At 45.9% G+C, this 15557-nt stretch overlaps 1 protein-coding gene across 2 annotated transcripts in view; it reads left to right on the top strand.

Annotated features, from left to right (window-relative positions):
* vib (phosphatidylinositol transfer protein vib) overlaps window positions 1–3418 on the top strand; it is an 80443-nt gene extending 77025 nt beyond the window's left edge. For both annotated transcript variants that reach the window (XM_084597338.1, XM_084597339.1), the window contains one exon: window positions 953–3418. In XM_084597338.1, the coding sequence (XP_084453464.1) occupies window positions 953–997 (45 nt within the window). In that variant the 3' untranslated portion in view covers window positions 998–3418. The remainder of the gene's footprint in view (window positions 1–952) is intronic.
* Window positions 3419–15557: the final 12139 nt, after the last annotated feature.

Here is a 15557-nt window from a genome sequence, read left to right as displayed (position 1 = left end):
TAGTTTGGGCGCTACTTTAAGCATGGAATGCTTAGATGTGCCAAATGTTGCTCGAGGTCGAGAGGGTTGGCTCACCGCTTTCAACGGGCATGGCAGATGAGTACTCCGGTCCTGAGCCGGAGGCTTCGGAGGAGGGGCCGACATTCCAGCGGGAAGATTTACCGCCACAGCTGAAGCGTAGTTGCGAGATTCCGAGCAGTCAGAATTCGAACACTCACACTGGCTGGCGGTACGAACAGATGCACTCGGGCCACTCAAAGATTCACGCAGGAGCGCATTTTCAGCACGAAGCCGTCGCACCTCATCCGTCAACGCATCCATTCGAGTAGCCATTTCCCGTAGCATTAAAATAACACTCGAGGGAGCACTGACGGAATCTGAATCTTGAAAATCCAGGGAAGAGCGTTGCGCGCACATGCGTCCGCATCGGGCGCCATCTTGGATTAAAAAAAAGATGTGCTTCTTGCATATCTAAATAGTGCTGGGAACAAGACTAAACACTAACGAAGAAAAACCACAGCTCCTGTGTCTGTGGTTCTTCGTTCATGTGTCATTTTGTTCCCAGCACTGTTACTTAGATATGCAATACCAACTAGCCCGACACCTCGCTCTCGTGCTTCTTGCAAACTGCTTCTGATAACTACGGAATTCTGAAACGTAGAATATTATTATATGTGGCAGAGTAGTCAGGCGCACATATACCGGTCTTGCGATGGCCCGCATAGGCAGTGATGACTGTCAGCGATTGGCATCGATTTGATGGCCGGCTTATATTAATGGCTAATCTGTATGCAAAATGGCACCAATGCAAAAGAGCTTTTGGTATGTGTGCCGTCTGCTGGCACTCTGTAGAGATTATTGGGGAAGAGGCTAAGCTTGAGTGGGCGTAAAGGGAGGTTTTTCTGCAATTATGTGGGCAGATTGTTAAGTGTCTCCTCTCTGTTTGTTTCAGCAACGCAAAAAGGGCGCAGTTCGAGGCACCAAGGGTGAAGAGTGAAGAGTTGCCTGCCGCTGCTGGTTCATCTTCTTTTTGAGTCACTGTTGTTGTTGTTGTTTGCGCGTTGAGGACCTCTAGCAAAAGCCAAGAAAAATTGAGTGCCCGCGTGGCCTGCAAGAACTGCCGGGCGCCATACACACATTCCTTTGCCGCCATCGGGGGTCTCGTCTCCAATAAAGAGAGGCGGGGGCTGCCCTCTTCCTCCTGCGTGTGGAGCTGCTCCTCCTCCCATCTAGTCCCTCTAGCAGCAGAGCCAGTGTGGACAGTGCCCCCCCTGTCTGGTGGGCACCCTCGTTAGCCCAATCTACTGCTATGCAGAGAGTGAGGGCTGCTCAGAGTGAGGGGCATTTTTCACCTTCATCAGCAGTAGGCTGGAAACCAACACCTCTCAATGAGGGAACACAAGGGGTGGCTGTGCACTCCTTGATGTGCCCTATTGGCTGACATCATGTCGGGTAGCCAGCAGCAGCTTTTGTCAAGTTTCCGTTCATGAATTCTGAGGTGCACTACCTAGATTTCACTGTACCTGCACCCCAGTGTGGAATTGCTCTCTCAGTATAGCAGTGTTTTTTTTCAGCGTACAGTTCTGCTGCCTCATGAGCTGTGGAAGTAGTTGAACATACTCTCAGCCAGAAAGCCAAATCTAAATGGGCTCCAAAGTCTGCAAATATAGAAACGTTGCGTTATTGCTAGGGCTTTTTCTAGTGGTGCACAAAAATGTGCAAGATTTCTCCGACAGGTACTGGCCACTGGTGCAGACAGCATACGTGAGCCTCTAAAGGGTTTTCTCAAGAATATTTCTTGTTACTCCTTGAAATGGTCCATAACTTTTATTTGTGTTCTTCAGTATTGAATGTAATATGGCACAGTAAGTTTCCCTCTGCTCGGTAAATTACACTCGATTGAGCCTTGCCTTATATTCGAAGGCCAAGAAATTAATGCACACGATATGAGGCGTGCAAATATTGCAATAATATAAAGACTTGGTTAGTTGTGATTGAAATTCTTTGGGCACGTTTCTGTTAACGAGTGAAAATGACGATGGAGTATCACCTTTTTGTCGCATTGCCCGACTTAAAATCAACTTTGTTGTTGCAGCCTCTATTCAGGTGTTAATAGCAATGCCAAAAGAAAGGAAATTCAACTATAATCATTTACCTAAAATTGGTTAATTTCTTCCAAGGTATGCATATTAATTACCTGCACATCATTTGAAGCAAGAAAATGCCCAAATGAGAATTTGATGTCCACACAGTTTCCAAGTGGAAAGCTGCCGCGACATAGGAATTGATTTCTGATTTGTACTGGTGCCAATGAAAACATTGTTGGGCATGCTAGAGAACTCTGTGTGTAATCATTTGAAGTATGTGAATTGAAATGTAGGCAAAGCTCATAAGCAGCGAGAAAAACAAAAGGCCATATTTAGTTTGCAGTGGGCTTTTGAATAGTAGAATGTATAGCTGAGGGTGTGTGAGCTGGCCTTTTGTAGTGATTGTTTGTGCTTAAGTGCATGCACAATTTTTGCATGAGTGTTGAGGACAGACAGTATGGACACAAGTGATCCATGCTGTCAATGACTTCCTTGTTTGCATTAACCAGCAACCTAAGTCTGTTGACATGCCTGCACCTTTTACTGAATTCCCATGAGGGTTGGTCAAGCTTTGTTGTTTTGACACAGTCGCTTGGAAGTGTGCCCAATGTGATCTCACTGTCATACGCTTGGCCTGCTGTCAAGTTCTGCTGAGAGGCCCACCCATGTTCCAGCTTTTTGGAGGTCTCACTGGCACCGCATGCAGTGGTGCCACACCATTCAGCCCAAATGATGTGGTTCAGGCGAGAGATCCATGCTGATCAGTTGGGCAGGGCATGCATTTTGCAGTGCTGTTCAGAGCTTGTGTTTTGTGAGGTTTGCTTGTGCTTGGCTTGCAGAGTTGGACCTGTGCAGTTTGGTGTGCAGATCTCCTCTTGAGCTCATTGCTGCAGCAGAGAGGGTGCATCTGTGTACAAAGGAATGAGAGTGTGGTCTGCAAGCTGTGCAGGAAGCATCCTTGTGAATTCTTGCCCAAGCTGGTGTCATGTTGGAGGTGTCTTGTGGAAAGTGCATTCTCCTCTACGGCTTTCACAAGATCTTTTCCTTGCCACCGCTGCTGCAGTGTGTTGTCTTTGAGGGTGGAGCTTGCCTCACTGCCGTGCCAGTCACTGCTGCCCACCAGACAGGTGTGTGCTCTTGGGCCCAGTGCTGGCAGACTGGGCCTGTCCAGCGGCTGAAAGAGCTGTGTGTCCTTGATGTCTCATTTCTAGCTACTTGTTTCTAGAAAGTCTATTTCTGCTTTATTTTTTTTTTTTATTTTTTTTGTTGGTGTGAGGGGAGGCTTTTCCTCAACATGCAACGAATGACACAGTAAAAAAAAAAAAAAATAAGCATGATATGGGTGGTGAGTCTCTTCATTTACACGTGACACCCTCAAGAACGACCAGTCTGCTCAGGTGAGGCTGCCGCTGTGCATTTGAAGGCTTTTTACAGCCACGGGAAGAGCACCGGGTGATGGTTGGGAGAAGAAAAGCTGTGCTCTTCCAGCAGTTCCTTACAGCACTGTTGAAGCTGCAGTAGGTGCAGCAGTGACATTCTAGCGCTCTGGAATGGTATATAGTAACGGCATAACGGGAATGTAGGTACATAGGTTGTTATGCTTTAAATTGCACGTGTATGTGTGCCAATAGCCATTTGAGGTCGTCTTCATATGAAATATTTTCAGCATTTAGGCAGCCAGATTCTTGCTTGCACTCAGCGTTTCCACTGAAGGGGTGGATTTATCCAGTATCAAACAAAATGCTTGTATGAAACTAATGTTCTTTCACTGTTAAATACATATCGAAATAGACTAGCACCATCCCAGGTAGCACTGAAATATTGGAGCAATGTTTCATTTTTGTTTCATTCTAACATTATTTATGTTAATGTCCTTTTTTCTAATGTTTTAGCAATGTTACAAAGAAAGATATGTTTCAATAAACATTTGAACAATGTAAATGCAACATCTGTTAAAATGTAGGGCAACCTTGCACGAGCATGTAGGCCCACTGCTCGTGATGGTACACAGCTTGCATGCTTTGCAAAGACCACAATATAGCACAACTCCATAGTACAGCACCATTTCTACACTCACCTCTGAACGAATAGCATAGAGTAAACCTTTTATATTCATCGCCGACTGGTGTTTTATGAGTGATAGTGGCGAATGGATAATAAGCAAAACTTTCTTACAAAATAGGGCTGTGCTTGCATTCATCTCAAAGCTCTAGTTGCAAAGAAGTGTTATTGAAAAAACATGGTTACTGGAAGAAAAAGGGCAAAAGTGCTGGGACTCTGTGTTTGAAATATATATGCTTAATTAATGTTTTATAGTTATGATCCAAATATTTCAACATTTAGGAGACAATATTGCAAGAACATTTGTAACATTAAAGTAATGTTTCTAATGCAACATATAACATTACATAACGCTTTCATAACATTCAAAGGTGAACATTGATAAAATTTTTATTTTGAATGTTCTAATGTTATTTTTATGTCTCGGAAAGGGGGGGGGGGGGTGTTAGGCAACATTCAGGCAACTTATATATCAATTTTATAACAATGTTCGGTGTTACCTGGGATGTCTTAAATATAAGCCAGCTACATCAATGTAGCAGAACTCGCAACACCTCAAATTGAGTTTTGTTACACCCACTGTTCGAACTATAATGTGCGGCAGTTACGAGCAGACAAGGCACGGAGACTGCACTTAATGTACCTGGGCGATTAGTAGCTCGAGTAGTGCTAAAAGAAAATTTGGATGCCATGAATGGAGGGCGTCACTGGCTGACCGCTGCACCTAATTTACAATTTGTTGGGGAGGCCACCGAGAGGCATCTGATGAACAAAGCAACCGGACTCTGCAGGCTGGTTGGATAAGTGCCAGAAGCTCTGCTGCCATGCAGGGGCAAGGTTGTACCGGTCTTCGGAGTATACTCGACAAAAGTTTTGGTTGCATGCTTCATTGTTTGTAATATGTGTAGGACATTGCACGGATCGCCGCATGATATTCGCCTACGACCGCTAATTTATAATTTTTTTTATCACCCATTTCGGTTTCAACACCCGGCCGTGATGGCTATGACAACAAAGTTATAGGAAAGTGCTCGCATGGGGGATGGAAAAACTGCAATATGATCGAATTCAAAACTTCTTAAGGAAAGGATGTCCCACTTCTCGGTGGACGCCTGAACCGCTCCTTCAATTCATGGAGTAACTAAGACTGAAAGAGGTGCCGTGAGGACTGGGAAAACGAGTAGTTTGCTATCTTTCCGTGTGCAGCCCTCGGGGCCCGCATGGGCTAGGGCTAAGTCCCTGCACAAAAGCAGCTGATGGATTATTACAACACAACAATAAAGGTTGGGTCACTGACCAAGTCGAAAATTGAATGACATTTCGGGTCCCATACGGGGCCCTTGTTCACAATAGGGCTGTCACGGAAGAAGGGAAAGCTTATATATATGATTCAGTATGCTCCGTAAATCGTTTTCCGTAGATATGAAGCGTGCCCTGATTCTTGTTCAGTACGTGTGTTGTCTGTCGACTTCTAAGTGTAGTCTTGCCGATGTCTTTCTTTCAGTCGCCAATTAAGATTGCCGCTTCATCTCGTGGCCGGTGCTCGGCAGTTGCAATCTTTGCTGCGCGCTTCTTACATCGGCCTGGTGCCCCTTGTGCGTCGCGGGTTCTTCACATTGACAATATTCGGCTCGCAGCTTTGCTGGCACGTGGTCGCTGTCTTAAGACAGACTAATTTCGTCCTCGGGTGCGTCAGCACGCGTGCATGCCAGTGACTATAACGACGAAGATTGGCACACTACAGTTTCCTCTCGGGTAGAGGCCATCCTGGCGACTTATTGGGTCGAAAGGACAGACGGATTGTAGTAGGGCTTGAGACGGTTCACATGGACTGTTTCGCGTCCACGGCGACGCAAGTCCGCAGAGGGCGTAACGGCAAGGGTAACGGGCTCAACTACGTATAGTTGACAGGAGATGCTTGCTGAAGGACTCGGGAGGGAGGCACTAGGTTCTTTGAAAGGCCAGGGGTTGTGGCAGGGACGTACCCAGAGCCACACCAGGGAGTTAAGGGAATATGAAAAAGCCTCGCCGGCGTCACGCTGTTTTTTTTCCTTTCTTTCTTTTTTTTTCTTTTTGCGCTGGTTTTCCGTTGTGGGCGAACGGGCGAGCTGACGCATTCTGAGCCACACGGCCAATAATGTCCGTCGGACGTCCGGTTAAAGTCCGCACGTCCGGAGCCGGAGCGGAACGACCACCGGAAGAACGAAGCACATCCGAAAACGGATCATCAGAATTGGGACATAAACCGGTAGGAACGAAACACAGCCGAAAACGGACATCCGTATTGGGGTGTCCGTAGGATTTACGAGGGATCATCTTTCTCGGATCAACATTCAATTATTTCAGAAAAATAGCCTCTCGATACAGACCTCAACCGAGCCCGTGCTCATCAGTTCATGTGTGGACACTTGTGGGCACTTAGTGGAATGGGCTACCAAGGGAATTCCGACCTGAGCGCACTCATTATAACATCAATGTACCAGTACGAAAGCAAATAATCCCTGCCAGTCATTGCAATTTATATCAAGTTATCAATAGTCGTGTTTTCTCGCGAAAAGCTATCCATTTAAGAAGCTGTCAGGGCAGTTCTGCGTTGTTCAGCAGTGCACTGGCCTTTTCGCACCGCTCGATCGTTGGACGCGCTCACAGCGCTCTGATCCTAATTACTACATTTATGATGTCACTAACCGCAATGAAACGTCCTCAGTTTATAAACTTCAATCGCACATGCATTGAGCCAGCGCTTCGAACGCACTATAACTATGGTATATTGAATGTGTTATCGACGTTTTATCCACGCCACTCATGGAGGAAGCCACTAGCCGCTCAGCACGAGTGGCCGTGTTCTCACCGTAGCTTTGCTCGTCGGCTTGCGATTCACAATCCGGGGCATCTAGCTGTGTCGTGGTAAGTAAACATCTTTTAATGCACCCATCAGGGTTTTTTAAGTGCTCTTCAATTTGTCTAGTAATTAACAGCGCAAAATTTGGTTTTGGGAGGGGTTCATTTGGTACGAGTGTTCCAACGGTCAACACGGACCGCAAAATGCTTCTGTCGGTTAAACCGCTCGATTATTCACGCTGAAGTTCGGCACACGTATAGCATACAACCGTCTGTTTTTTTTAATACCAGTTTAGATTATGTACTTGCCTGATTCGACCACAAATCATTCGAAATCCTTCTGCAGCATCGTTGCTGCGGCGACCCATAAGCAGCCAAGCCTCGTTATCTGGGTCGCCGACCGCCGATGCTGCAGGCACAGGTTTCAGCTTGATTATAATCGTATCAGGCAAGTAAATTGCCGAAACTGATATTAAAAACGATGCAGTTATGTACTATCTGGCATATAACAGCCGAATAAGCGAGCGGATTAACCGATAGAAAGATGTTACAATTCGCGTTTAGTGTTACAAGTTCCAACAGTTAAAACGCAGCTCTGGTTAAAATAGCATACGTTCCTACTGTTTGCTCCCGGAGACACTGCTTTTATCTTTTTAGATAGTAGTAGTAGTAATCTCATCCCATGATTGTCAATCGCTGTGCAAATGGTTTGCGCTACCAAACAATTTCGAGTTCTCATTGTGGTATTTTGAACTGCATTTTTTTCTAGCTGCAGTGAGGAGCCTACACTCGGACTCAAGGGGCACCTCTGAGGCTGTCGCGAAATCGTGGCCGAGGCATTCATCGGAACGGTCAGCCCAACCCGCAAGAGCACATCTGACTAAGCACGTTCTTTTAGATGTATGTACATATCGTGAAATAAAACTTTCATTTCACTTGCGACTGGTTCTTTCAATAAAAACAGTGGCCTGCCACCGTTTTATAAACAAATGCATGTAGAAACCACGCGGATTTGCTAGGTATGCATGCTACTATGAAACGTCCGAGAATAGTCCGTATGTCCGCGCTCGGACGTCCGCTGGATTAACTGTACATGTTCTGCGGTCTTGCATCGGATGGTCCGTAGGACGTCCGAGAGGTGACTTCGGGACAAAAACCGGATGACCGACGGAAGTCCGAACGTCCGAAGTGGGCGTACCGACGGTCGTCCGTCGGATGTCAAATGCCGTGTGGGGGGCGGCATCCGAGAGTGGCGTGCGTGTAGAAACATCAGGGCTATAGCATACAAGCGTTTAGGGCTAGCTCGGCTGGAAACGCTGATTGGCCCAAAATTTATGACGTCACCATTAACGTCATGGGTCACGTGATATTTTATGATGTCATGTCCGGATGTAGGGCGCACGTGTTTTCCCTAGACTGTCCCTGGATTCCCCATGCTTTTCAGCGCGACCCGGCGGCATGGTCGGCGGCGCGCCGCAAGCGAACGGCAGCTGCCAGCCGATGGCCGTCGGCGGAGAGGCACGAGGCCTAGCTTTCATGCAGTGCGGACACCGTGAAAACGGCAGCGACGTCAAATAACATATGCACGCTTCGAGCCGCGAAGAGGTTTCCGAACCAGCTTGTCACACCACACGAATTGCCGGGGAAATCACAGTTTAATTGCTTTTCCTTTATCTAGATCTGTGTGAGATCTTTCGGCAACAAAAACAATCGAGGTTCGCCAACGCAGTGTGACCTGTTCGTAGGCCGGCCGGGCGAATTTTCTAGTGACAACTGCACACCATGTTTGCGGTGATTCCGCTCTTCTGCACATTTCGTATATTTGCAAAACGTTTCCTTGCAAAATAGCTTTCTCGGTGCGACGTCTTTCAGGCACGCAGGCTGTCGGCAACGGTCGTTCGTCCCGTTGCCACGCGTCCCGATATAATTCGGTCTTTTTCTAAGCGAAATAGTTCATTACGAATTGTTTTAACCAGAAATGCGCTCGGTGACCGCTCTTATTGGCTAAAAAGGCCTAATTTCCTCACTCCAAACTAATGCGCCGGCGAATGCATATAATGCCGGCCGGCAACACCGCGGCGCCGGCGCTATTATAAGCACATCCTAGCTGCAATAGCTAGCTAGTTGATCACTGTAGGGGGCAAAAAAAAAAAACGAAGTGTCTAAAGGTACGTCCGACGTATCCATTCGATTCTCGTAAAGATACGGCGGACGTCGATATACAGGCTCATGGCTATATGCACGTCGAACGCGGCCACATTCCGCTTGCTACGCGTGAATAGATCTCATCCTCTATAATGATATCAGCTAGCCGCGACTATCGATGGGGTGCTACGAAGAGTGCATCCGTTCTAACATAGATCACGGTCTTCACCTAGGGTTGTGTACGGCAAACATCGCTGTCAAGCACATAGCTGCAGGCGATATGCTACGTACTGCACCAGCTCCACCAGCTGGCATCGAGATACGCACATTCACGAGCAGCTTTCGCTTCGCACTAAACTATCACCTCGATCTGCCCGTAATGCGAGCGAGCTATACCTAGCATTTACGCTGTCTTAGGTCCTGCATCGACCTCCGAAGATCTAGCGCCGGCACAACACACACACACACCTCGCCGTGCAGCTGACCATTCGGCAGTCCAAAGTATGTATGTGAAATGGCATTATGCTCGTTCCTGACATGCAGACCGAGGAAACAGGATGTTTTTAGCTAAATTCTTCGTTTAAATTCTACCTCAGAGCCGTGGCAGAAGACATGCCGAATCTACTAGAGGCCTGCACATCGGCTCGTCGAGGCGAAGACCTACTGCACCGCACCGCAAGAGTGCACAACCGGAAAGCCGGAAGCATGAATGATTCGAATCCCCTGTAAACAGCAATGTTCTTTGGTATATAGGGGAAGACTAGACTAAAGTGCTTAGGCTGCATCTTTTCCTTGTCGTTGAAGTTTGCGTACATGTAGTTTAAACCCCCGCATGCTCGAGGTTAGCGTGACCCGACTGAACGGCCGCGCAGCTTTGAAACGATCGGGATCGATATGCATGCATCGCCGGACTTAGGTACGCGGTAGAAAATGTGCGCTGCACATTTCGTTGAAGAAGCTGACTTTTGGAATTTTGCAGAGTGTGCCATGCAAGTGATCGTTGCTACAACCACGCATCCATGTTCTCACGGCTGGCCTACCCCGAGGCGCATAAATGTTCAACCGTGGACGTATCAATGATCGGAGAGAGGACAGATTTTCACAATATTGGGCGCGAAATCGATAGCTACCAGTGCTCAGTGTTAGAGAAATTCTGCCTTGATCATGCGCAATTCAGTGTTTCAGGTGTGGTCAGTAGATAAGTTTGAACAGTTCGCCTTTCAAGTCAGCGGCGCCAGCGATGGATCGGCGGAGCGATTTTCCACGCTACACCGCTGTCTTGCTAGAAAGCCTATCTAGGCGGCGTTTGACATTCACCTGCTTTTTGTTGGCCCCGTAATTGAAAGCAACGCCTTCAGAAACGCGTTAAATGTTCAAAAATGTATTCTCTTCAACAGTTTCACTTCAGGCTGTCAAAGCAGGCGGACGTTGATAAAACAGTTGAGCACTCCAGTCTTTAGAAATCTGTACAATCACCTCAAGTTTGTAAAATTATTGGAATAGGTCACTTTCCGATCGCTGGGACATAGACCCTCATGACAGCGCTGTCACGTGAATAAGGACCACACCAGGCCGAAAGCTTGTCTCATATAACATAGCTAACCAAGGTATACCTTACAGCATTGTGTTGATATTTATGGTGCCTAAGCGACTAATGCTGCCATGCACCAAGAACACGGTTTAATGTATTTATTTTGTGTGTAATGACTAAAATGTTCTTTAGGATGTAGCTTGTTTAGGAACATTTTAGGAAACCAAAAATGCAGGAAATTTGCACGTCTCTCCTAGGATCATGCTGGGATGGAAAGGGATCTGTTGCAAATTGTACAAAATGTTTCCTCTTTTCTCGACTCTGGCGCACGTGTAAGATATGGTTTATTGTTAGTTCATCTCCACACTCCTTGCATATTGGTTTGTCCTCTTTCATAAGTATGAAGCTGTGTGTGAGGTTTGGGTATGTGTTTTGTGAAGATGACCTAAAATGTCCTCCATGTTGTGTTTTTGATTACTGCATGATTTCCATTCCTTAATGACAGGTTTGACAAGTATAGTTTGTAGTTTATTTCAATGTTTCAAAAATCCTGCCATTTCACTCTCACTTTTCTTTGTACAAGCTTCTTGGTATCTTCATGCAGCATATTCACCCTCTGTAATTTAGCATTGCGTCAAGGTAACCTGGTTATTTCTTTTCATCACCTTTCAAGACTACTGTCCCGATTTTATAAAGTTTCTGACGACAGGAACTCCTTGGAAGTCATAGAAATGAGATCCACAATCATGAGATATCTAGGGTATGCATATACATGTCCATTGCTCAGTGGAATGGCGTCAGTACGCTGTTAGAACAGGTCTTGAGATAACAACAACCATTGTCTGAGGTGGTCCTTTAATGGGCATTGAAATGCTATGTAACTACAGGTACTGATAGAACTCTTGATCATGTTATGTGATGATGCGATCCTTGCATGAATATAAGTATACATTTCAGAATCTGCAGTGCACCACTTGACCATTTGCCACCAGTTTGTGTGAAAATGTATTTTTCATGCATGTTAACCAGTATTTAACAGATGACCCCTGTGCACAAGCCAAAAGTGCCACGAGCCAAATGTCACGAGGCCACACGACATGGCAGGAGCTGTTAAGCCAAGCTTTCAAAGTTATATTTGAAATATTTCAGCTTCAACGTTTCAGCTCCAATTAAGAAAGGTTGAGGCTTACAGAGGTCTATGCCAGGTTGTCTATCACCTAACAGGGCAGCCTACGACCGTATGCTAATGAGTATATCTTAGATAACAGAGACGTGAATTAAGGAATTAGTAATAATGTTTGTAGCAAAGGGCATGTAAATTAACGAGAATCCACAGTGGGATGTGCAGACAAGAACCATTAACGCTGGCACACCATACCCTTACAGGTGGAGATTAGGTTCAATGCAATAAAAAGCTGCGCTAATCAGACACGGACGAAGGAAAGGTAGGACGCACAGGAGATTAGGAGTCTCCCTAATTTTTTGTCTGCTCAAAGCTTGTCATTTCCTTCGTTCTTCCAGATGAGGAAGATGTGAAAATGATAGCATCCAAAATGCCAGAAACCATCGTTAACAAGGATGCTGATCCCAACAGCGTAAAAAGGAATTTCAGAAAAGATGGGTGACTAGTAATGCTGGCAACAGTTGAAACTAAGTAGAAAGGCATGAAATTGAAATGCAACATATGCAGAGATATGTTGCGAGACGACCAGTCTGAGGTGTGCGACATCTGTCTTCGTTAGTTTCATCAAGTGATTGGCCAAAGCAGATGGGGCTTGTGGTTTTGTGATAAGTGCAGTGTAGTAGCATAGATGCAACCTTGCCCATTAATAATTCGAGTGCAGTAAGTGCATTGTTTTGTTTTGTTCATGGTTTCCATGAAAACATTATGAGAAATTTTTTCCTACAGAATGTTTGCTGAAATGTGAATATAATGTGCAATAAAACTAGTGTTTTCTTGCTGTTTACTTTTCCTTGTATACATTAGTATGATCCACATCATTTCTGTAATTCAACTGCTTGCTATTTGAACTGTCCAGCATTGATGCAAGTTTCAAAGAACTGCAATTAGCAAATTAATCTAAGCAGCAAACCATGCCAAGAACTGCTTCGGTTTCATCTTTAGCAACTGTTTGGGAACTAAAATTAGCCAAATGTTGCAAAACATAGATGAGAGGTTACAAAATCTAAAAAACAATGCAGCCTACCTGTGGCATGTAGGGTTTCACATCCTAAAGTGACATATGTAGCTATGAAGAATACCGTAGTGGAGAGCTCCAGACTAATTTGACTGCCCGGGCTTTGTACTTTGCATTGACATTTTGCAGAAAACAGAAGCATTTACATTTCACCTGCACCAAAGTGCGACTGCCATCACTGGTATTAAACATCATGACCTTGGGGCAAGTAGCCTAACGTGCCACTAAGATGTCGCAGCGTGTACGTACATGCTCTACATGTCAACCTTTCTAGCATTAAAGCTGTCACATGCATGGCAGATATTCATGTTCAGCTTTGGACTGACAAGTTTAAAAGTGTACTATTTGTGTTTGTCTAGCAAGAAAAACAAAGGAAACTAAGGAAAAACGAAAAAAAAAATGAACATAATATGTTGAAAAAGCACTAGTCATTAACACATAAAGCATATTCGTTCCTTTATTAATGATAAAGTGGCCTTCAACAATAGTACAAAGCTTGAACATTTAGAAAGGTGCTGTGCCAGGCAGCTATTTTACAGAAACCTGAACCATTTCACCTGTAGTAATGCGCATCCCGGCGGTGTGGGCTGGGCACTTATTTTTCGGTCCACTCCAACATGCGAAAACTGCATCATGTGCATTCCCATTTTCCGAGTTTTGAGCTCTGTAGTACAGGCTAACAAATTGTCGATGACTTATTTTCGTCTGATTGTTGCACAGCGCGTGTAAATAAATTACCACTGCACCTAATAAACACTGACATGCACGCGCAACATCGCCGATCATAAACGGACACACTGATGTCCGTCCGGACATCGGCGCACTCATCACAGCACTCTTCGTAGTCTCACACAGCACTCTAGTAGGACGTAATCCGTAATCACAGCATCTCACGGTAAGCACAAACCACACCTCCAGTTGTACAACAAACACGAATGACGCGATGCTTAGGCTAGAGACACGCCGGCGGTGCCCAGCTTTTTCAGCGCCGCTTGTACTACGTAGAACTTGCAGCACCAAACCTCAATGCGAGCAGAAAGCGATGCGTTACGTGACGCATCTCATCACAGATGGAAGTGAGGAAACTTTGAAGAATCAAAACTACATAATCGCATAACGACCGTCGTAGACGTTAATCCACATAATAACGAGGACCAAATGAGCGGGCGTGCGGGCCGCGGGCTGGCTGTCAACACCGCGATTACATGCGCTTGCGCTCTGGTCGTGCTTGCCACCCTGCCGCGGTCCAACTCACGTAAACCTATCATCATGCCATCACGTTGTATATCACCCATTCTAGGCAATATTCTTGCCACTGTACTATTCTTTGTAATTTCACATTTCACGCATTCAGTATGCAGTACATACTTCTTGCCCCTCGCACGTACACCTCATACCAACTTCGATTTGGCTACATATGGCTACCATGTTGTTGCTACATCTAAAAACGTTGGTTGCTACAACCGTGCTACAACCTACAACCACATCTGGGGATCTCGGATCCGTCCGGCTTTCCCGACGGATCCCAAGGCCCATATCGGAGAAAAATGCGTTGGGTCCGTCGGAAGAACCCTACCGATCGGGTCCGTCCGCCGTACCTCTGAAAAATATTTCCCGGATCCGTCGGACGGATCCCGAAGAAAAACGCACCGGGTCCGTCGGACGTACCTTTAGCCACAGCCAAAAAAAAAAGCTTTGAGGACAAAGGGAACAGAGATACGAACTAGGTCATTCGACTCTACAAATTTTTTAGGTCAGAATTGTGATGCTGGGAGTGATATTTTGATTAGGGAAAAAAGAAAAAAACTAAATAAGCTGTAGTATTAAAGGATGACCTCTCACTGTTTTGGTTACCCTGTTGTTAAAAACAATTAGGTGCCTAATGAATATGCTATTCTCATTTGGGCTATGATTATTATAAAGCTATGTCAGTCGTTTCACACTGATCAGGGCTTGTTTTAGATTAAGTTTAGGCTGTGGCTAAAGGCCCCAATATAGTCCGACGTTTTCGACGCGACTCGCTGAGTCGGCTACGTCGGCCACGGCACGTCGGCTACGACGGGTGCGTCAAAAAACTGCCGCTTCTACAGTCTGGCGCGGCTGGCGTGCCCGGTGCCGCGTCGCGCATGCGCACAAGGCGCCCTCGAGGGCTGGTACGTTTTCGGTGTGCATTTTCGAGCAGACGACAGGTCACCTACAGGGACGACCTGGCTGCCTATCGAGGCACTAATTATTGTTGTGATCAAGGCAATGATGCGGTGTGTTTACTGCGAATGTTCAAATGGCACAAAGCATGTACAGCCAGCCGTGGAGACGTCCAGCCCAGCAACGGTCTGAGCCCGCGTCGACGACGGCTACAGACGGAACGATGATTGTGTACGTGCGTGTTTTACTGAAAACTAATCATAATTTAAGTATCTGTACGAATACAGAAGAGTTATAGATTACACAGTAATGATGATCACTTTTTTGGCCGGCCGCAGTTTCTGTAGAATTCCATAAATTTCGCGAATTCCCTGGTTGTTGAGCCGCTGACGTTCCGTGTGGCCAAATCGAGTACGGCCTTCGATTCCGGTGTGTACAGGTCACAACTCTATGCGAAGCCGCTTCCGCAGATTTTAGTATTCTTCCACTGAATGTACTGCAGATAAGTGAAACAACACCGTTACACCTCCCAGAGCAATGCATTAAAAC

Source organism: Amblyomma maculatum, chromosome 3 (genome assembly GCF_055883805.1).
Source record: "Amblyomma maculatum isolate TAMU_Amacu chromosome 3, ASM5588380v1, whole genome shotgun sequence".
In the NCBI taxonomy this organism is placed as follows: domain Eukaryota; kingdom Metazoa; phylum Arthropoda; class Arachnida; order Ixodida; family Ixodidae; genus Amblyomma; species Amblyomma maculatum.
This window is presented reverse-complemented; position numbering and strand designations above follow the sequence as displayed.